The sequence below is a fragment of the Pseudonaja textilis genome, chromosome 1 (genome assembly GCF_049901715.1).
Source record: "Pseudonaja textilis isolate UNSWEBS1 chromosome 1, rPseTex1.2, whole genome shotgun sequence".
In the NCBI taxonomy this organism is placed as follows: Eukaryota; Metazoa; Chordata; class Lepidosauria; order Squamata; family Elapidae; genus Pseudonaja; species Pseudonaja textilis.
Window position 1 is genome coordinate 292,397,945 of NC_141990.1, and position 21,730 is coordinate 292,419,674.

Here is a 21,730-nt window from a genome sequence, read left to right on the forward strand (position 1 = left end):
AATGTTCATCATTACAAATAGACAATTTTCAAGGCTGTCCATTAATGTAATCCCCAAATAGAGAAATTTTCAAATTAATAAAAAAATCTCTCCCAAAATCTACTGCATTAACTTTAAACCATGGAATGTTTTACATTGGTTGGCTCTTAAATAAGGATTACACCTTTTTTAAGTACACATTAAATGGAAAAATTATTTTTAAAATCTTTGCTTCATAATGGATATGATATATATTGTATATGTATAAAGATACTCTGCTTGATGAAAAGATACATTTGAAAGAAGTGGACCTAAATTCATCCAGATTCAACTTGTCCACAAGGACACAATTTATTGGAAAAGTAAGAAAAAATAAAACTATGATTTTTTACAGACTAGTATGATTTCATTTCATGGCTTCTATACATCTTTTCATATATTTCTTTTCAAGTAGTAGCTTAAACACAAAATGAATGCATGTAGCTTTATGTAACTAATGCTGTTATTTTTTTCAAAACAATGTGCAGTAAATATGGTATTTTTTGTTAATAAATAAATTAGGCAGATCTAAAATAGCTATATTCAGTTTACTGACTGGCAAAGCTAGATACACTTTTATAGCATTTATCCCTGGACCAAACTGTCCTCCTTGTATTTCTGTAATAGCTTCCCAGAAATCAACAGCATACGAAACATGAAAATAAGAGGCATTTGGCTTTCATATTTAACTACCTACTTAAATAATTTTTGTAAGCAGATATTATCAAAATCAATTTTAATAGTTATTTTTATAGTACCATAATCTGTGTACATTTACTAATCATTCAGTAGCAAAGAATGACACATCAACATGGCGGAATATGATTTTAAAATAATTTGCAAAACCTAATCAATTTCACAAGATTTTTTTGTATATCTGGCAAGTATCCATAGGTTTAATGAGTATATCATTTGTATCCAAAACTATAGCCTTAATATGTATATGAAAACAGAATGTGCGCTTAAAGCATTTTTTGCCAACTTCAGTTATCCTGCAATATTTGTTATGTAACATTTGTCTGTCAGAATATAACTAGTTTACAGAATTTGCTTCCCAGTTTCCCTTGGTAATAGAAACAGAATAAACAGTAAAGTGCATGAATGAAGACCATTCATGAAAAGCTGCAAATCTGTTACAAGAAAACATTAACATCTGATAAAATACATATTCATACACATTTGTGTATATCCATTTTAACACATAAGTAACTGTGCAAGGTTCATTTCAGATGTTACTAATGTATATTAATATGGCACTGAAATCACGGCATCAAAATCTCTTTTAACTTCACTTCAAAATTAATATGGAATCTTGGAAAGGCTATAGCTCAATGACAGAGCACATGATACACATATAGAAATTCCGGGTTCAATTCTAATTATCCTCCATTAAAAGCAATTCAGAGAGCAGATTCTTGCTTGAGACTGGAGAATCACTGCCAGAGTAGATAATTCTAACCTAAATGGATCAATAAGCTGATTCAGTAGAAGGTAACTTATGTCCAGCTTGATAGTATTAATACTTACAGAAATATCTTACAGAAGATAAAATATTAATACCAACTGGAATAAGAATTATAACATTTATCAACTATATCCAACACTTTTGACTTCAGTTAATCAGATTCTAGGTGTTGGCTGAATATATATACTAGTTCAGTGCATCATAGCCAGTATTGGCCCAACATTTAGTTAAAAAAATACTAAAGGCATTTTTGGAGCAAAACAAGGAAGAAATAAGTCTTGAGTCTGCTATTGGAGAGAGTTCCTCCTGTGTGCCCATTAAATCAGCCTTGGAAGATTGGAATGCGTGGAGGCAGATCTGGAGGAGCAGGAAAATAAAAGCAGGATGTTCCATTTTATGATGATGATCTTTAATACTCTAGCACAGTCTTCCAAAATAGGTTTGATGGCCTGCAAATCTCTTGCTATTCTTAATCAAAATGTTGTTAACTGATTAAATTCTGAAATTAAGCTGATGTACTGATTCATGTGTGTAATTCAAATATCTCTAAAAAATGAAAGGACATTTGTATTATATTCAGTCTGTTAATCTGGAATCTTGGAAGTGCACTGTAAACATGATATTTAGAACCCCTTTGAGCATATATGTGAAACTACAAATTTTTAGATTTCACATAATCTTATTTAGCAAAGTTCCAAAGCCTTGCTTTATAATCAGGTGATGCTTGATCTTCCTGTTAAGAATACATCCTCTAAGAACAAGCCATCACAACTGAGAGAGCTGCTCCAAATACAAAGATCTGCAGATATCATAAACTCAACCTGAACATCTATGGATCAGAAAAATATTGGATGAGATTTTATTGTATATTAAATACCCCTTTTCTCACTGTTCTTCTGACTGAATAGAAGTTACCCAGAAGGTCAACGGTATTACCATAAACTAATGAGATTTTGTTGTATAGTAACCAAATTGTTTTTTTAATTCTGATCCTCAGTCCGAAATCTCACACTGTATCTTGATTTGGTACATCAATGAAATGAACCCTACCTTTATGCCACCCACACAGAATTAATACAGAATGTTGCGTTCAGATTAGAATAAATATAAATATTTGTCATTTCTTTTCCTGTGTATTCAAGCTGTTTGTAACAGTTTCCAAGGACATATTCATAGCGGCTTGAAGCATATCATTTTCACTCAAATCACCTCCTGAGAAGAAACAAGAAAACAAAATATATTAGTTTTAAAAGACAGAAAAAGATCTAGTTCTGATGCTCATAGCTTATTAGTTCAAGACAGGAGTGGGGAACGTCTTGCTGTCAGACAGGCCTATCCAGGAATTCCCCAAAGACCTAGTAACCATTTCCTACTTTCTGCTACCAATTGTGCAATACAGTCACTCAGATCCACTTTACCCATGTCTTTTTTTAATGTAATTAGGAGTCAGAACATGATCTGACTGACTGATGTAAATTAAACCTCTGCAATGTCATGTGGCCTTCAAATCGGGTAGGAGTCTGGATTTACTTGGAACTAAATCTAAGTCTCCACTTTTGGTTTAGAAATTGGTAAAGAGGATTGGGGTCATTATTCTCCACCCTTCCCACCTACCCCCCAGGTGTTTATCCTTTTCCTTGTTGGTAGATTCATAGAGGAGACTAGATTGCATTCAACTACAGATTCCTCTGAACAGGAAAACCCTTGGCTTAATATTAAAAAGAAAAAAATAAATTAGAAAGCCTTGAACCAAAGTTAACAGATGCCTATCCTTTTTTTTTCAGATATTTTGAGATGTCTGAATATTTTATTAAGTGATATAGATTTTATAAAAGTTGATATAAATTCTAAAAGAAAAAAGCATCAAATATTTTATTTATTCTATTACATTTATAGCCTACCTTTCCTGTTAGGCTAAAAGAAACCAACCATATAATCAGTGAGGAATGTGAGGTTTTCTAGCCTGCCCTAGTTGTTCATTTTAAGCACTACACCACAATGGCTCACTGGCCTAGTTAGTCATTCTATTTCATTATTCATTCTTTGAATAATACCCAGAAAGCATCACCCACACAAAATATACCTGCTACTTCTGGTAACCTGTTTCTATGCCTTTTATACCTTAAAAGGGTGAATAAGAACAGAAAAGGTGATGCCAAAAAAATGCTAGCGTAAATGCTAGCTAAAGTACAGTTTTCTAAAATTAAGTCTCATATATAATGCACTATGAATTCCAGCAACATATTTTCAACATATGGCTAATGGCAGATAAGTATCTATGGCATCCAAATAGGTTGGCAGTTAAGGGTGAATTTTACCCTATGCCACTGAAACCATTAGACTTAGAACTGATTCTATGAGCACTCCCAAGTTACAAATCTAATCAAGAGGAGTGATCAGATTTAGAGTAGACTGAACAGATTCTTTTCCCAGTTTATTAGGAATCATCTATTACAGTTCAGACATCAATTCAGAACAAGTACCACCATGCTTGTACTTGATGAGAAAGGACAGAACTGGACATCATTCACACACTGGTACTTCATTGTTGTTCTCTACATAATCTCTATAAAGTAGATGCTCAAAATAAACACAAAACACAAAACAGTATTTTGGAAGACACCCACCCCACACGGAACTGCCACAGGACAGAACAGCAGTGCTTTCTGAAAATTTGGTATTTCCCAGAAGGATAAGCTGACCAATGATACAGAAAGCTAATAAGATATTTGGTAAAATGTATTAAACAAAGTAAGAAATATCCTTGGCTCATTTGAAAGAATAACTGGAAACATGTTGAAATCTAGCAAATAAAAGCAATACCTGTGTCATTAACTAGTGTGTGTGAATTTGTAGCTGCTTCACCATGGAATTGTGGAATCTGAACTTGCTTTTGCAGCTGCTGCTGTCTAAAATAATCAAAGAGAAATATGCAGCATTAATTTTTATTATACATAGAAAATCCTATAACTTTATTATTCCTTGCCTTTCTTCATCCAATTTTATTTTTCCTATTTAATAATGAAATATTTAAAAAGTTCACAGTACAAGAAGCTGGACCAATTTATTTCAATTTTGCACTACACACATTAACACACATACATATATACATGTATGTATGTATATTTAAAATATCCAATTCTAAAAACATCAGATAGGTTTAATATTTAAAGAATATTGATCCCAGAGAATTAGCCAATAAGCTTACTAACAAATGTTGACAAAACTCCACATTTTGGTCTTTTCTCCTAGATTCCATTTTTCTCCTAATACAGAATACACAACACAAAAATATTTTGGGATCATACTGTTGGGAAATACATCTGATTCCAAAGCCATGAGATGACAAACGATCCTTGAAAGAGCTAAACCAGTGCATTCTCAGAGAAAAGAAGAAAAAATGTTCCCAGGAGAACCTCAAAGTTCTCTGATCAAGATATGGAGTTTGGCACATTACTATGGTAGAATATACTTCTGGACAATAATTACAGTGATGAGGATTAGGGGAAATGAAGTCTGTCTGTTGATGCATTTTCAGTTATTACCTTGAATTAATGCAACATAAAAATTTTCTTCAAAATAAAAATGATATAGGTAAATTACACATGTACATAAAATAGACAAGAATTATAGGAGTACCAATTGCTAATGAATGTATTTTATCATTACATAATAAGAACAAGAGATGTATTTTGGTACCATATCCCAACTAATTTATAGTCTAGAGCAAGCCAAAAGAGAAATTGGATCTGCTTGTGAAATAAGATCTTATTAAAAAGAAGCACTAAAAAGAATGATGCCAAGAGACAGGCAGTATAGCATTTTCAATTAAAAATAGTAACATTGCTGCCACTTTCGAACAAGATGACACAATGTTTGCCAAGAAGTAATCAATGAATACTTAACAGAGATAAATTATCAATTTGCTACTAGTTTATACTTTATACTGCCCTAAATAAAAATACTTAAGTCATCATGATAAAGCATCATACATTCATTTGCATTTCAAACTGGAACAATCATCTATATAACTAACCAATGAATTAGTTACGTAGGTAGCGTGTTTTGCCCAAGAACGGAATCCTGCTATCTGCAGCCAGCATGGTGCCTCAGTCTTGTACTATAATATCAAGCCAAAAGAATCGAGATATTTGCAAAACTGAGTGAGTGGTTCAGGACTCTTAAGAACCAGTTCAACACTGGGTATGAGTTAATTCAGGAAAAACAAACACCTCTCAGCACTCTCCTAATACTTTGGACTACAATTCTGTGTTCTAACCAGCATAGTTGGCATTAGAAAAGATAGGAACTGTAATCCAAAATACCTGAAAAAATCAAGTAATAAAGTAATATCACTTAACAAAGGCTTCTGGGGCTTGCCATCCACAAATTATGCTTTACACAGTTTACATTACTTTTCAAAATAGGCCTGTCTTCGACGCCGCAATTCTTCTGATGGGAGAGATTCAGTTTGGCCTGTTGCAGATGAGTGTGGAATGTTCTGTGTGCAACAATCTGAGAAGCCACTTCGATGTTCTCCTAAAAGTCACACACACCCACTTATTGGGAAGGTTAAGTTAACCAGAATATTTATATGTTTTGCATAAAATAACAAAAGCAATCTACAATAGAAATTTGTATAATAATCATCATATAATAGAAGAATTAAACAGTAATAACAAGGAACAATATAAAAAACATTTTAAAAAAGCAACAAATGCAACTCCCATCAATCATACTTTAAAACCTAGAACAAAACAAAAAATATCCCCCGTTTGGTTTCCTCCACAGCTGGTAATAAAAAGGCTGGTGCCAGTTAGACATGCTCAGGGAGGACATTCCACAAAGCAGGAGAAGATCATGCTGACTGTAGAATAAATGGAGGCTCAAAATGAACACTTTCACCTCTGATGTAATAATGCATGTACTAATAATCAGTTCTTTTAATATCACTGCATTTCAAAACCAGAAGATTGAGAGGTCTAATCCTGCCTTAGTAATGAAAGCTAACTGTGATTTAAGGCCGTCACTTTCACTTCAACTCATTTATAAAAATGAATTTAAAAAACAACACTGGTATAATCCTGCTTAGTAGCTGGGCTACCAACTGAATGTTTCATATCACCTTAAAAGAGGTCCTGTTAGATACTTAAAATATTTTAATAACTGCCTAAAACAGTTTTGAAATGCTGTCACCTTGTAATAATATTAATGTGAGACACACTATATTTTAAAATTATTATTCCTACCTTAAACTTCAGAATTTGGTTACTGAATTAAGAAAAAAAGTAAGATTACTCTTTTTGTTTTTGCTCTGGTGGGATGGAAAAAGCAAGAAGCTAATTTTGAGTGTTAACCACCCTTCTGCCACCAAAGCACTCTTAACTGCAGATCTCTGGTAAATATCGTTCAACTTTCCTCACACTTTTCCATATATGTGAAAGTAAAAAGAAATAATTTCTTGCAAATACTTTATTTGCTTTCTTCCCCAAACTTAGTATTAAATCATTCAAACCTGAGTATCAATCCTTGCATCTAGTCACTTCAGAAAAAATCCCACTCTGCTCCAGAGAATAAATTTCTCTGAAAAACTTAAATGAATCCAAAGCACATCACCAGATGAAACACTTATTTACTAGGGTTGTGCAGTGTTTGAACATGATTTGGAAATTAATTATTTTGACTCAGAGATTGTGCAAAGTCTAAATAAAACGTAACTCATTTTTAAAGTGTGCAAATCTTATAAAGACATTTTAAAGGTATGTAATGCTTCTGTGAGCAGAAAATTTGGTGTAACCTTGACTCACTTTGGGTCAATCACTGTCTCAGCAATAGGAAGAAAGTCACAGCAAACATGTCCAATCTCTGGCAGACAAAACTGCTGATACTAGTCCTGGCAATCAGCAGGAGTCCACACTGACTCAAAGGCACATATGCAAAAAGCTTCAGTATATTTTTATTGCTTGGTTGTATTATATTTGAATATGATTAACCATACAAAATATCAATTCATTTTTAAAAACAAAATGTAATCTTTTACCTTGCATACTAAGTTGAATAGCCCTCCGGAGATCTGCTTCTTCATCCTCCATATCTATTTCCTGTCTGCTGAGTGCAAGTGCTTTTTGGAAATTTTCTTCATCTTCATCTAACATATTGGTATTATCAAAGGACTGGTTAACATCTAGTGCTTGTTCTAAGTCTGTTTTTTGCACTCTGGAAAAGTTAAACAGGAAAAAAAAACATTCTTATTCTAAAGCCAAATGCTGTGCTGTGTTGAGATAAGTAGTAGAGAGAAGGATTTAGTTTTTAAAAGATTGAGCGAGCAGAAAAAAGATGGCCATCAGAATGAAATCGGACTGGTTTTTTGTTGTTCATATCAGAAGCATCACAATTAAAATAAGGCATACCATATGACATAACATTTAAAATATTAAATACAAGATTAGAATATCTCCAGATTAAACAGATCTTGCCCAGAAACTAGCAACATTGTGTTCTGTCATGCTGCCATGAGGTCCTCAAGTATACCCTGATAGGGACACAAAGGGCAGATGTATGTGTTATTATCTCCATGTCACCACAATCACAAAGAATAGAAGCCAGAAGTCTCTGGATCTCGTTGCACTCATGCACAGTCTATTAATGAGGTCAGTAGATTTATATATAGCACCATTGACACTTTATTTAAGATTCTTCTAATAGCTGCATTTGCAAGGATAGCTATGAAGGTAGTCCAAGCCTTTTTTTTAAAGTCTTACTTTAAAAAAAAATCCAATTCTTAAAAAAATATGCAGAAATGATGCAAAACTTATTTAGTATTTGGTGTATCTTCTATTACGCATAGACAATATCTTTATTATACGCAAACATATATTTTGGTTTATTCCATGTGTAAACATAATAATACCCTCTACTTTAGCTCCTATTTTCTTTGTTCATAATCAGGACTCAAAAATACCTACACCAAATCCATTAAAGCATTTATTTACCTTACCTCTGATCTCTTGATTGCAGTGTCTCTTCCCCAATTAATTTTGGCCTTTGCATTTGTTGCACTCGAATCATTTGCAGTAATTGATCAGCTTCACAATCAGGTAAGTCACCTTTTACAACAAATATTGAATAACCTATGAAAGATAAGAGGATACATAGAGATTAGGAAGATAATCTAAAAATTAATATAAAGTACAATTAAGTAATTAATATAAAGTTAGTGGACAAAGCATTAATGGATAGAAAAAATGTTCTTTATCAATATTGGGCAATTTGGTTATGCATTCTGCATAACTCAGTTAAATAACACAGGAAGAAGAGTCTCCTTAGATCAATATTACAGCAACATTAGAGCATTCAGCATCTGAAAATGAGCATTACCTTCCTGTTGTAGTTGGGCCAGAAAAAGTGCAAGGTAAGTATCAGATATTAGTTCTGGACCAGTCAAGAGAGAGTTCAAGTTGAACCACTGTTCAAAGAAAGAAAATTAACATGCAGGGTGATTATTAATGATATATTTTAATACATAGCAAAACATATACCTGCTATTAAAACAATTAAGTAAACATATATGCAATCAAAGATAAATATTTTTTTTGTATTACCGTATATACTCGAGTATAAGTCGACCTGAATATAAGCCGAGGCACCTAATTTTGCCTCAAAAAACTGGGAAAACTTATTGACTCGAGTATAAGCCGAGTTTTTCAGCACATTTTTTATGCTGAAAAAAAACCCCTCGGCTTATACTCAAGTGAGATTTCCTCTGGAAAAAAAAAATGGTGTGGAGCTCCGGATCTGGGCAGCCGCTTCCCTGCTTCCGTGTTTCCTTTGCAACTTGTAAGCATGGGGGTAATCGGAAGCAGAAAAGTTCTTGCATGAGGATATATTGTTTTTTCTTTATTTAACTGTTTTTAGGGGGGGGGGGAAGACCCACTGTCATGTGAGAATGCTCAGACACGAAATCTATCCGCCTGAAAATAAGTGTGTGTGGGGGTGTGTGGGGGATTTTAACAGAGGGAAGACATAGGGAGAAGGCAAAAGCGACGGAAGATCCTTCAGGGGAAACTGAAGGGGAGACTCACCTTGGTCCAGATGAGCCCCCTTCCCGCCCCTAAGGAAGCAGAGGCAGCCAGCAAGGGCAGGCAAGCCCCGCTTCGCGGACTCCATCCGTCCTCGCTCCCACCCACCCACCCAAAGCCACGAAGTCCCCCAATCGCGCAGCCCAGAATCGCCCTCCCCTTGGGGCAGCAACGATGACCAGTGTTTCCTGAAACAAGAAGCTCCACCGTGCAATGAAAGCACCCTGGCTCTAGGCTCAGAAAACAACGTGAGCTGCTGCCACCACCTCCTCCTCCCCTCCTCCTCCCGAGCGGACTGAAAGCAGCTAGGGCTGAGGAAATGAAGCCACCTCGGCTCGCGTTGTTTTCTGAGCCTAGAGCCAGGGTGCTTTCATTGCACGGTGGAGCTTCTTGTTTCAGGAAACACTGGTCGTCGTTGCTGCCCCAAGGGGAGGGCGATTCTGGGCTGCGCGATTGGGGGACTTCGTGGCTTTGGGTGGGTGGGTGGGAGCGAGGACGGATGGAGTCTGCGGCGGGCTTGCCTGCCCTTGCTGGCTGCCTCTGCTTCCTTAGGGCGGGGAAGGGGGCTCATCTGGACCAAGGGTGAGTCTCCCCTCAGTTTCCCTGAAGGATCTTCCGTCGCTTTTGCCTTCTCCCTACGTCTTCCTCTGTTAAAATCCCCCACACACACACACTTATTTTCAGGCGGATAGATTTCGTGTCTGAGCATTCTCACATGACGGTGGATTCCCCCAAAAAAAAAACAGTTAAATAAAGAAAAACAATATATCCTCATGCAAGAACTTTTCTGCTTCCGATTACCCCCACGCTTACAAGTTGCAAAGGAAACACGGAAGCAGGGAAGCGGCTGCCCAGATCCGGAGCTCCACACCATTTTTTCTTTTTTCAGAGGGAATCTGACTCGAGTATAAGCCGAGGGGTTTTTTTTCAGCACAAAAAATGGGCTGAAAAACTCGGCTTATACTCGAGTATATATGGTACTTACTACACCATGGAATAATATTTGTATAAATTTGACTGCTTGCAAATAAAGAGAATTCCTAGTCTTTTCTAGTCTTTGTCAGATAGTAAATCCCAAGTTAATGGATACGATGACCTACAAGCTCCCTTCCAACTTGGTTAATCTGTATTACTATTTAGTTATAGGGAAAAAACAAGGCTGTAATAAAAGGAGTGCTATGAATACATAGCAGAAAATTTAACACATTGCAATTTTTGCTGTGGAATCATCTACTGCAGGGTTGTCAAACTCAAGGCCCGGGGGTTGCTTAGATCTGGCCCACGGGACCGCCTTCGAAACAATGTAGGACTGCCCCTGGTGCCTCTGCCAGTGAAAACGGAACTTGGGAGGGCCGTGCATGGCCCTTCCTCTGAGCTCTGTTTTCCCTGGCAGAGGAATAGCAAAACAAACGCAAAACAAAACAAGAAATGTTTCCCCTTTTGCATTTGAGCATCCAAGAAGGAACAGGAAAGGAGAAAGGGAAAGACAAAGAAAAAGAAGGGAAGATGGGAAGAGAGCAGAGAAAGAAAAAGAAGGGGAAGGAAGAAGAAATGAGAATGAAGAGTGAAGGAAAAAGAAAAGGAAGGAAGGGAGGGAGGGTCTGAGGGAAGTCCTGCCTTAGCACTTGAGGAGCACAGGTGCCCCTGACATGAGTGACGTTGATAGCCACACACATTCTGGGTACACACACACCCCGAGGTCAAACACAACCCTGATGTGGCCCTCAATGAAATCGAGTTTGATACCCCTGATCGATTGCAATGCAAATGCCTGGTTTTAAATTAGAAAAACTGATTAATCAGAAACATCAAGGGAAAAAACCTGGCTGCTGCTATTATTATTAGTCTACATGTTACGAAAAATTCTTTCTGTCTGTTGTAACCTTCAATTAGCAGACTGGTGCATCATAGGGCAAGAATTTTTGAATCAAGATACCTGAAATACATCTTTAAGTTAAAAATACGTATAAAATCCAAGACCCATTACTCCCATGGAACTGAAATTCCAAGTATCTTAAGATGCAGCTGTTGCAGCATAACCACAGTCAGCTGCAGTCATGTGACTGTGATTTCCAAAGCTTCCTGCCAGCTTCCCATAAAGTCAATGAGGAAGCTGGCAGGAAGTTGGAAGTTACTCTCATTCCCAACTGCTGTTCTGCTTATCTATAGTTCTATATTTAGGTAAGTAAATATTGATAAAGGAGGATTCAAAAGGTTGTAGGTTGTCTAATACAATTAACATGAAAAAAATCATCTACATCATTCTGAATCAGTTCCAGTTTCAGAATGGGAATACTGAACAGTAGGAACAAAGCAGCTCTGGGAAATAACATTTTGAAAAAAGCTAAGATGTTTCATCATTTCAATCAATTAATCAATCAAACTACCTACCTATCATTTATCTATCTATCTATCATCTATCGATGAATGCAGTGTTTGTCATTAGACCTGTATTAAATTTTGACTAAATTTATAGCTGATTCCAATGGCAAGTTTGACATTAAAGAAGGAAAATATAGAAGAACTTTACCTGTTTCCCTAATTTTCGAACTGTAAACCAGTGTTCTTTATAGTTACAAATAAAAGATCTTTCATTTCTGAAAATAAAACACAATATATTCAGACAATTAAATATTTGAGCACAGAAATATTAATCAGTGTTATCATTTTTGCATTTAGAAACACCTACAGCGGTATTAAAGCTGTGATTCTGATTACGTGAACTTTATAGTTCAGATAGTTCAGAATATTTAATAACATTGTTTTGGAGATATATTTATCATTATATATGCTTGATAAATACAGACATACTGGTGATGCCATCAAGCAGATACTATTCAAAGACAGCGTTCTACAGATTCTGAAATGTCATGAAGGCTCAGGGCACAAATGGACATGTAAGGCCTCAATAATATGAAACAGAAAATGTTGAGTGGATAAAATCAGAACTTGAAATAGTAATCTTCAAAAGGAATTCTGAAGGAAAGGATAAGGCTTTTCTTTTTCTTGCATAACTGTTACTATTTTTTAAATGGAAGCAGGGAGCTAAAAAATAAAGTCTTACATAGGATCGATCCCGAGCCTCTGATACTCTGGGCTGTTGAAGAGGATTAGTTCTAAACCCCAAACTTTCAAGGCATTGCTTATAACCTGTCAAAAAACAGCACTTTTCATGAGATAAATCAGTCAGTTATAAAATGTAAGCAATGCAACCATTTTAGAACTATAAAGACAAATATATTAACTAAATGTAGATACGTCATACTCAGAATAGACCACTGAAATCAATGGAACTCCAGAAGTCAAGACTAAAGTCACATTGATTTTAATTGGTTTGCTCTGATTAAATCTAGGCCCATTCTATTGTTTCCACTAAACTGAGAGTGGGGGAACAACCATATTTCATGAAAAGAAAATGACTGGGCTAAGATAATTAAGAATTAACCTTCATGAATCTACTTTGAGCAGGCCACATATAAAATACATTTAAGGGAGGATAACAAATATACCATTTGAAAACTAATTTGGCCTTTCAGAAAACCAGTTGCACTTGCAAGGAAAATGATAGGAAGAAAAAAAAAAAATTTGATCCCCTCCCCCCGCCCCCAAGTCACATTATACCTTAGTTGTTATCAGCAGCTCTATACAATCAATTTGCTCTGGAAGCATCAATGTTATTCTTACTATCTAAAGATCATTATGTGTAGCTGATAAGATATTTAAAACCTATTGATCTAATTCTTTATATCGTGAAATCCCATTTCAACTATTTTAGGGAAGAAATGTCCCTAATTTAGGAATATCTGTTAAACATTATTATACTGATGTATCATTTGTGTATATGCATGATTTATATCTTTACCCAAATTACATGATGCAAATGCTGTAAATCACTGCAGAAATTTAGTTCTTTGTGAATGAGATCTCTAAATTATAGTTTTACTTTATATTATAAAAGACATTCATTTTTTTCAGGGACAAGATGTTAACCATTTTAAATGCCACTAAAATAATTAAATGTTGAGTAACTATTCCAATTTTTTTTTTCAAAAAAACAACTAGACTTCCTTTGTTCTTCCTTGAAGTCATTTCACTTCTTACCCAAGAAGCTTCTTCAAGTTCTGACTGAATGTTGGAGAATGGAAGGATTTATATATATTCCTGTATACCACTGATCTCCTATTTACAACATAGTCCTTTTAGCAATTCCAAGAAGGTTCCACATCCATTTGCGCTGTTAAGGTGACCCTGAGGACAGATAAACCTCCAGATAACCTCAACAATTCCTGAAGAAAGTGTTAATGACCAGATGACTGCAAGGAATATAAATTTTTCCATTCTCCACCATTCACTCAGAACTGAAGACGCTTCTTGGATCAGAAGTGAAACATTTTCAGGGAAAAACAAAAAAAGTCCAGCTGCATTTTGAAAAAGCACCTTTAGGACAACCATGACCTGGAGGACTGAGAATCTCCATAGACATGTTGAGTGACTATTTGCATGAGAGCTGTATTTCTGGATATCGCGGAGTCCTACAAAAACTCAGTATATATCCATCTGTTCTTAAATTTCTTGTTTGAAATACATTATTAGTATAAAACTTGTTTGCCAACTATTGGGAAATTAAAGAGAGAAATTCACCTGCATCACATTTTGTAGAAGAGGAGAAACTAAAAGCAATCTATAGAAAAGTATAATGATAAATTGCAGATTAAGTCTGCCAGCTTCAGTGATTTCAAACTTGATACAAATATAGTCAACTTTGGATAGTTTACTTTGTTGTTACAAACTACTGTACTTTGCAGGGCATATATACTACGTAACGTACATGGCTCTGAAGTCTTTGTTCCTAGTTAAACTTATTATTTACTTAGCCTAGTTATTACATACAACAATCTATCCCAAAGTAGCCTACTATAAGGACAAGTTAAACACAGGTACTCCTCAAATTATAACTATTTGTTTAGTGACCATTCAAAGTTATAATGGCAGTGAAAAAAGTGTATTATAACTAGTCCTCATACTTACAACTGATGCAGTATCCTGATGTCACATATCAAAATTTGGGCACTTGGCAACTAGCATATATTTAGGATGCTGCAGTGCCCTGGGGCTATGTGATCATAATGTGATCTTCCTAGTCGATTTCTGACAAGCAAAATCAATGGGGGAAGCCAGAATTGCTTAATGAGTGCATTCATCATTTAACAACTGCAGTGATTTCTTTTAACAAGGTAAAATTGGGCATGACTCACTTAACAACTGCCTTGCTTAGCAATTGTCCCAATTATGACTAAGTTGAGGACAACCTGTAATTAATTATACAGGGATATTGTAACAATATGTGGGGATAAGCCTGGCTATAAGAGGGGAAGAGATGCTGCCAAAGAGAAAGTGGAAGGTTTATATTATCAGCCTTACAAGATCCTGTTAATGTAACCTCACAGTCAAGTAGAATTAGATCATCTGTCTCGTTTATCTGGAAATGCTGAGATCAATTTTGAGTAGAAACTGCATGTATGTGTGATCACATATTTGCACACAGAGGGAGCCAGTTTTATCTAGGAAGCAAATTTGCTGTAGTGATTAAGGCACCACATTAGAAACCAGAAGGCTAAGTTCTGATCCCACCATAGGCTTGAAAGCTGGCCAAGTGATTTTGGGCCAATCATTCTCTCTTAGCTCAACTCACTTTATAAGGTGGTTGTTATAAGGAAACTAGGAGAAGGGAGGAGTATTAAGTATGTTTATTGCTTTGAGATTTTTTTATAAAACTCATAAAGGCAGGATAAAAAATTCAATATCACTCTCCCACCGTCTCTTTTACAGCTTGAGAAGTTGGTGAGATTTCTTTTTGAGTCTCTTTCTCTGCCCATTATGCAGTTGCAAGCTATGCACTCTCTTTATTTGGTCATTCCCTGGGCTGCCTCTTTTCTCTCTACCTCCCACGTGTTTATGTATGCAAACTTTTTAGTTTGTAATGACATATTTGGAAAATATACTTTACACATATAAAAGTACATTTCTACCATCCTTGATGTACAATACAAAGGAAGATTTTTATTAATTACAGATATAAATAAATAAGCAAATCTGTCCAGGAAAAAAATCCAAATAATGTATTACATTATCAGTTTGCCCTGCGGAAATCCGTCTCATCCTAACTTATGTAGAACGATTATATAAATTATTAGAATGCTAATATTCTACTGAAAATCAGTGGGGTGAAAAAGCATGGAAGCTATTTATAGAATTGCAATCAAAATGCAGGTTTGAAACATAAAGAACTCTTTGTAACCATGGCTTTGTTCCTTATACATTTTTAGAGGCAAACATTTACCTTTAAGAAATGTATTGACTGAGCACAGCTGTTTCCTAAACAGCTCTCAAATAGGAGCCCAAGGTATTTCAATAAGCATTCTCAAATGTATTTTAATGAAGTTTTCAAAAATTAGAGAGCAACTACTTAGAAACTGCTTACTTGAATTGAGAAGAAACCACTATCATCCATGTTTCCTGAAGGCTGCTGTTCAACAAAGAATGCAAAGGAAAGAAGATTAATTTACGTGCTACAGAAACTTTTGGAAAATCATATGTAGAGAATAATTTCAGTTAATCTCAGTAAATCTTAAACTTAAAAAAAAATACTTTTAATGAACCATTTTGAAGGCATGAGAACAAGTGTGAAATTCTGGGATCCGCAGGTTATGTCAATGAAAAACAGCAAATAAACTATGCAGACAGGCAACACCAGGCAAATACAAGAATTTACTGGTTAGTACAGTAGCCTTTTTCATTTTGTTCTTTGTATACTCATTTGTGGATATCAATTTAAAAGTAGCTGGGGATAAAATAAATTCTGTACCTTAAGTTCTCTAGTTTCTAAAAAAAAAGTCTTTAAAATGTTAAACAGAAGCTTCACTGAGAAATTGACTGTAATTCTAATGCAGGTAGTTCTCAACAGTCATTTAGTGACTGTTCAAAGTTACAATGGCACTAAAAAAGTGATTTATGACTGTTTTTCACACTTATGACCATTTCACCATCTCAATAGTCATGTGACCAAAATTCAGGTGCTTGGCAACTGACACATTTATGATGGTTGCAGTATCCTGGAGTCATTTGATCCACTTTTGTGACCTTCTGACAAGCAAAGTAAATGGGAAAGCCAGATTCAGTCAACAACTGTGTTACTAACTTAACAACTGTGGCAAGGTAGGTCATAAAATGAGGCAAAACTTACTTAACAAATGTTTCACTTAGCAACATAAATTTTGGGCTTAATTGTAGTCTTGAGGATGCTATTCCAGGAAAGAGAATAGATAACTTTACATTTCATCATTCTGAAATTCAGTTTCAATATAAGCTCTTTCAGTAAGAAAAAATGCAGAACAAAAACTGGCAAATAAATGTAAAACCACCTGAAGAGCTGTTACCTGTAAAAATATTCTATATTCTTCACTAGAAACTCCACCTTCTGCCATTCTTATTCTCTCTTCTTCATCTAACTGCTGTGCAATAGAAGACAGTTCCACAGGACTGAAATACTCCCCTTGCAGTAAGTTATTCAAACAGTGCTGGGCACACAGAGAACCTTCTTGCTAAATTATTAAAAATTTAAAAAGAAAAAGAAAATGTAGTATTATATTATCTTTTCATGTTTATTGTTCAAAAACCAGAGCAAGTATATCCTTGAGATTACCCTGCTTCTGTGTTTAGCCAGAGATAGTAAAATAGATATACTGCGATAGCTTTCTTCGTGATTTCAACAATTATGTTTTTAACATTTTGCACTATATTTTAATGCATTTATATCAGTTTGGACTATTAAATGAATACACTATGAAAGTGTATTGAATAAAGCTCACTGTTTCCATTAAAGTATTTAGCTAAAATTATGCCCATGCAAATATGTACCCAAACAAGTCCAACTAGTTCTGCGTGAAATTGCAGAAACATATTCATAATCTTTATCATTTGTTTACTAAATCACATCTTTAGTTTTCCAGCTTAACTTTTTTATTGTTCCTAGCACATTAAGCCCTGCATAATACTTACTATTACCTATTTTTATTACCCATTACCAAGAGAAAAAATGCACATCAGTTAGCTGTCTTATATATCTAGTACTAATTTTTACAATTTTAATGTAAAGTTAATAACAAGAAAATCAGATGTATGAATTTATAATATATAACATATACCTGTTTCTAAACATAAAAGTTGCATCTATCCATATATAGTCAATTAAAATAGTGTTTTTGACTGATTTAAATCAATATGACTTAGACCAAACTTCAGGTTTTTTTTTTTCAGTTATCAGTTGCTAACAACATAGATGGCAAAATGCAACTACATTCACATCCTGCTTGAAGGCATTTGGTAGCCCATTGAAGAAACTGGACTAGCCTCTTAATACAGTTCTTTCTCTACTCTTTGACCTAAACATGCATAAAAAAGGCATTTCTATACATTCCAGGATAGCATTTTTTTTTCTTTACGCCAGAGACACCCAACCCTCTGGGTTGCTTTTAGGGACATGCAACTCTCGGGAGGGGGAATCAATTTAGCAAATTCATGTTATGCTTAAAAATGTTCTTCCTTTATAGCTAAATTAGTTGGATACTATTACTTTATAATACTATTAATATATCATTGCCTTCAGAATAATCTGAAATGTATCATTTTAACTTCCCCAAAAATGTACATCTAGAGATTTCAATGTTAGACAAAACAAAGATGGAAAAGAAACTCAAACCATTCTCTTCACCCAGCAACAATAATGTTATACATGTTGTCAAGAAAAAAGGGTTCATATTAATGACAGATGTATCAGACATACACAGTTTCAAAATAACCAGTTCCATCAGTAAGGCAGGAAACAAAATCATGTACTACTGTATCATTCTGCATGTATAACAATGAACAGCTGAAAGGAAACGAGGATATATATGCAGCACCTCATATAAAATGTTAGTGTTTAGTAACACCAGTTCATATGTTCTTGTCCTCCATGCTAAGCTCCATGTTCAGCTCACTTCCTTGTTTTCTGCTCAGCAGATCCTGCCAGCATGGTCAGGGGCGAGGATGCTCGGAAAAGATTCATTAAGCATGGGAGAGAAAATGCTTCCTTGCACCACCCAGCTACAGGAGTGTACTTTAAAAGCATCAGTTTTCAACAAACGTGACCGCTTCCCCTTCCGAGACAGGCGACAATGTTTCAAATCTCAGACCTTTATCGTAGCAGTCACTATCCTCTCCTACTTATTGGAAACCCTTCACCCGCCTTGCCTTTCTAAGTACCTCCGAAACACAAGAAATTGGCTTTATTCTTATTCTTCCCCTCGGCAGCTTGAATATAAAAGTATAAAAGGCTAAAAAAAAAAAGATATTGGTAGCCTTTGAACGACCCAAGGAACCGAAACGGCAAAGATTCGTTGTCCGGGCAAGCTCCCCGCGACCCGCCTTTCTTTCCTCTCGCTTCGCCCTCTTTTTAACCTCACAGCCCACCTTCCGTAAGGGAAGGCAAGAGGCTCACTCACCCTCTCGTGAAAGATGGCCTCCATGTTTATGTGTCTCCCACCGCCACCATCGGCTTCCATCCCACATGATCCGACCCAGCCAATCAAGCCACGTTGTGCTCCGTGACCCGCTGCAGCCAATCGCCGAGGCCATCTCTCCGTTCCGAGGAGCTCCTCTTGACTCGCAACAAACGCCCCGTGGTAGCCCGTCGCAACGCTCTGCGCGGCACTTGCTGTCGCGCTCCGGCGTCTCCTGCGACGAGACGGACAGCGGGCGGCACCGGTGGGGACCCTGCTCGGGCGGGCTCGCGTCGTACCGCCTGCGGGGCATTTTCAAGAGTAAACAAGGATGGAAAGGCGACAATAGGAAAAGAACTCAACTCTTATTTGCCTACTGCACTTGTTTTATTTATTTATTATTTATTTTGATTTGTCAATTGCTTACAAGATAATAGGTATAAGTATATATATGGTTGTGAATACATGAAATGGGTACATATAAGAAAAATAAAAGAAACAATAGGACAGGGACGGTAGGCATGTTGGTGCGCTTATGCATGCCCCCTATAGACCTCTTAGGAAAGGGATGAGGTCAATAGTAGACAGTCTAAAGGTTAAAGTTTTTGGGGTTTGGGGAAGAAACCAGAGTCAGGTAGAGTATTCCAGACATTGACCACTCTGTTGCTGAAGTATTTCCTACAATCAAGTTTGGTGCGGTTAACCTTGAGTTTGTATCTATTGTGTGGTCTTGTGTTGTTATGTTTGAAGTTGAAGTATTCATTGACAGGTAGGATATTGTAATGTATGATTTTATATACCATACTTAGATCAGACCGAAGACGGCGTAATTCAAGGTTTTCTAGGTCTAGAATTTCAAGTCTGGTGGCATAAGGTATTCTACAATGAGTAGAGGAGTGGAGAACTCTTCTTGTGAAATATTTCTGGACTTTCTCAACTGTGCTAATATCTGATACGTAATGTGGGTTCCAGACTGATGAGCTGTATTCGAGTATTGGTCTAGCAAATGTTTTGTATGCTCTAGTTAGTAGTGTGATATTACCAGAGAAAAAGCTACGTAGGATTAGGTTAACAACTCCTAATGCCTTTTTGGCTATGTAGTTACAGTGGTCTCTAGCACTTAGATCATTAGAGATGAGTACTCCAAGATCCTTGACAGAGTTTGGATCATCAACAAGGTCTTGACTATTCAGCTTGAATTTTATTTTCTGATTTTTTTTTGCCAATATGTAAGACAGACCATTTATTTGTTGAGATTTGAAGTTGCCATTTCTTTGTCCATTCTGATACATAGTCAAGATCTTTTTGAAGGGTAGCAGTATTGCCTGTGGTATTGAACAGCTTTACATCATCAGCTAAAAGAATGCAGTTGCTCTTAATATGATCACAGAGGTCATTTATGTAGAGTATGAAGAGAGTAGGTCCTAGAACACTGCCTTGGGGGATGCCACTGTTGACAGGTACAGAATTTGATAGGATGCTCCCAATTTTGACCATTTGTTGTCTGACAGGAATGCTTCTATCCAGTTATGCAGTTGCCAGAGATACCATAAGATTTTAGTTTTAGGAGTAGTTTGTTGTGTACCACTGAATCAAAGGCTTTACAGAAGTCTATGTAGATTGCGTCTATTGCTTTGCCCTGATCGAGTTGTGTAGTCCATATGTTTTTGCAGTGTAAGAGTTGCAGATTACAGGATAGTTTTTTCCTGAAACCAAATTGTTTATTGGAGAGTAGGTTGTTTGTCTCTAAGTGGAGGATAATGGATTGGTTAATAATTGATTCCATGACTTTACAGGTGACGCAGCATAAGGAGATTTGTCTGTAACTTTCAACTAGGCTGGGGTCTCCCTTTTTGAAGATGGGGATGACTGTGGCTTGTGACCATAGGTTAGGCAAGGAGCTGGTCCTGAAAGATTTTTCAAAGATTATGCTTAGAGGTTCGGCTATGGCAGTGGATAGCTTTTTTAAGAAGTAGGCACATATTCCATCCGGTCCAATAGATAGGGATGGTTTTAGATTGCGTAGTGCTTTTTCAACATTGTCTTCTGTAAAATCGATATGTATTAGATCATTGTAGTTGTCTGTGGTTCGGCTAGGAAATACTGGGCATGATCCATTGCTGTTTACAAATACTGAGCTGAAGAATGTGTTAAAGAGGTTGGCTTTAATGGTGTCGTCATTGCAGTCTTTACCATTAGAACTGGTGGAATTGGTGTATAGAAGGTTTTCCTCTTGTTTAATGTGATAATTCGGGTATTTTATTTTCAAGGCTTCTTGCATTGAGTAGCTTGCATTTAAGGCCAGCAGTAGTTGGAATCGAGTAGCTTGCATTTAAGGCCAGCAATAGTTGGAATTGAGATAGTTGGGGCGTGCATGCCTGGTCTTGGGTGATGGTGGATTGGTTGAGGTAGGGTTGTGGTTGAAGGTTAAAGCTGAGTTGCGGGTTGTGTGACTTATTTTTGATACAGTCAGCATGGTAGTCAATGTACAGGTCCTTCTTTCCATTGTCTAGATGTTTTTTGAGTTCAGTGTGGAGTACATGGGAGCAGGCACATTGCTGTATGGTTAGGCCAGGGAGACAACGGAGGTTCTTATGGTTGGTGTTGGTTTTGGTGAGTGAATTTATAGT

The 21,730-nt window shown here is 36.2% G+C and overlaps 1 protein-coding gene across 4 annotated transcripts; it reads right to left on the bottom strand.

The window, feature by feature from the left end:
* Positions 1–299: 299 nt before the first annotated feature.
* On the bottom strand, positions 300–19,302 carry ATXN3 (ataxin 3). 4 transcript variants are annotated; one of them, XR_015741127.1, is made up of 12 exons: positions 19,104–19,260; positions 16,998–17,162; positions 16,043–16,087; positions 12,626–12,711; positions 12,092–12,158; positions 8,861–8,948; positions 8,481–8,613; positions 7,524–7,699; positions 5,899–6,022; positions 4,307–4,392; positions 2,534–2,695; positions 300–1,477 (listed from the first exon to the last, which is right to left on the bottom strand). XR_015741127.1 is itself a non-coding variant. In XM_026713200.2 (11 exons), the coding sequence occupies exons 1-11, from the start codon at positions 19,161–19,163 to the stop codon at positions 2,601–2,603; spliced, it is 1,125 nt and encodes a 374-aa protein (XP_026568985.1). In that variant the 5' UTR covers positions 19,164–19,302; the 3' UTR covers positions 300–2,600. The 4 variants fall into 4 exon arrangements, 2 of the variants coding, with proteins under 2 accessions (XP_026568985.1, XP_087778229.1); XR_015741126.1 differs by having other exon boundaries at positions 740–1,840; XM_026713200.2 differs by having other exon boundaries at positions 300–2,695; positions 19,104–19,302.
* Between the last annotated feature and the right edge of the window lie 2,428 nt (positions 19,303–21,730).

Excerpts from the sequence above, each read along its gene's own strand:
- ATXN3 (XM_026713200.2), bottom strand. The coding sequence starts at position 19,163 with ATGGAAGCCGATGGTGGCGGTGGGAGACACATAAACATGGAGGCCATC. Across the intron at positions 8,614-8,860 it reads GGCCCAACTACAACAGGAAG|GTTATTCAATATTTGTTGTA; the intron begins GTAATGCTCATT and ends TATCTTTCATAG. Across the intron at positions 7,700-8,480 it reads CTGCAATCAAGAGATCAGAG|AGTGCAAAAAACAGACTTAG; the intron begins GTAAGGTAAATA and ends TAACTTTTCCAG.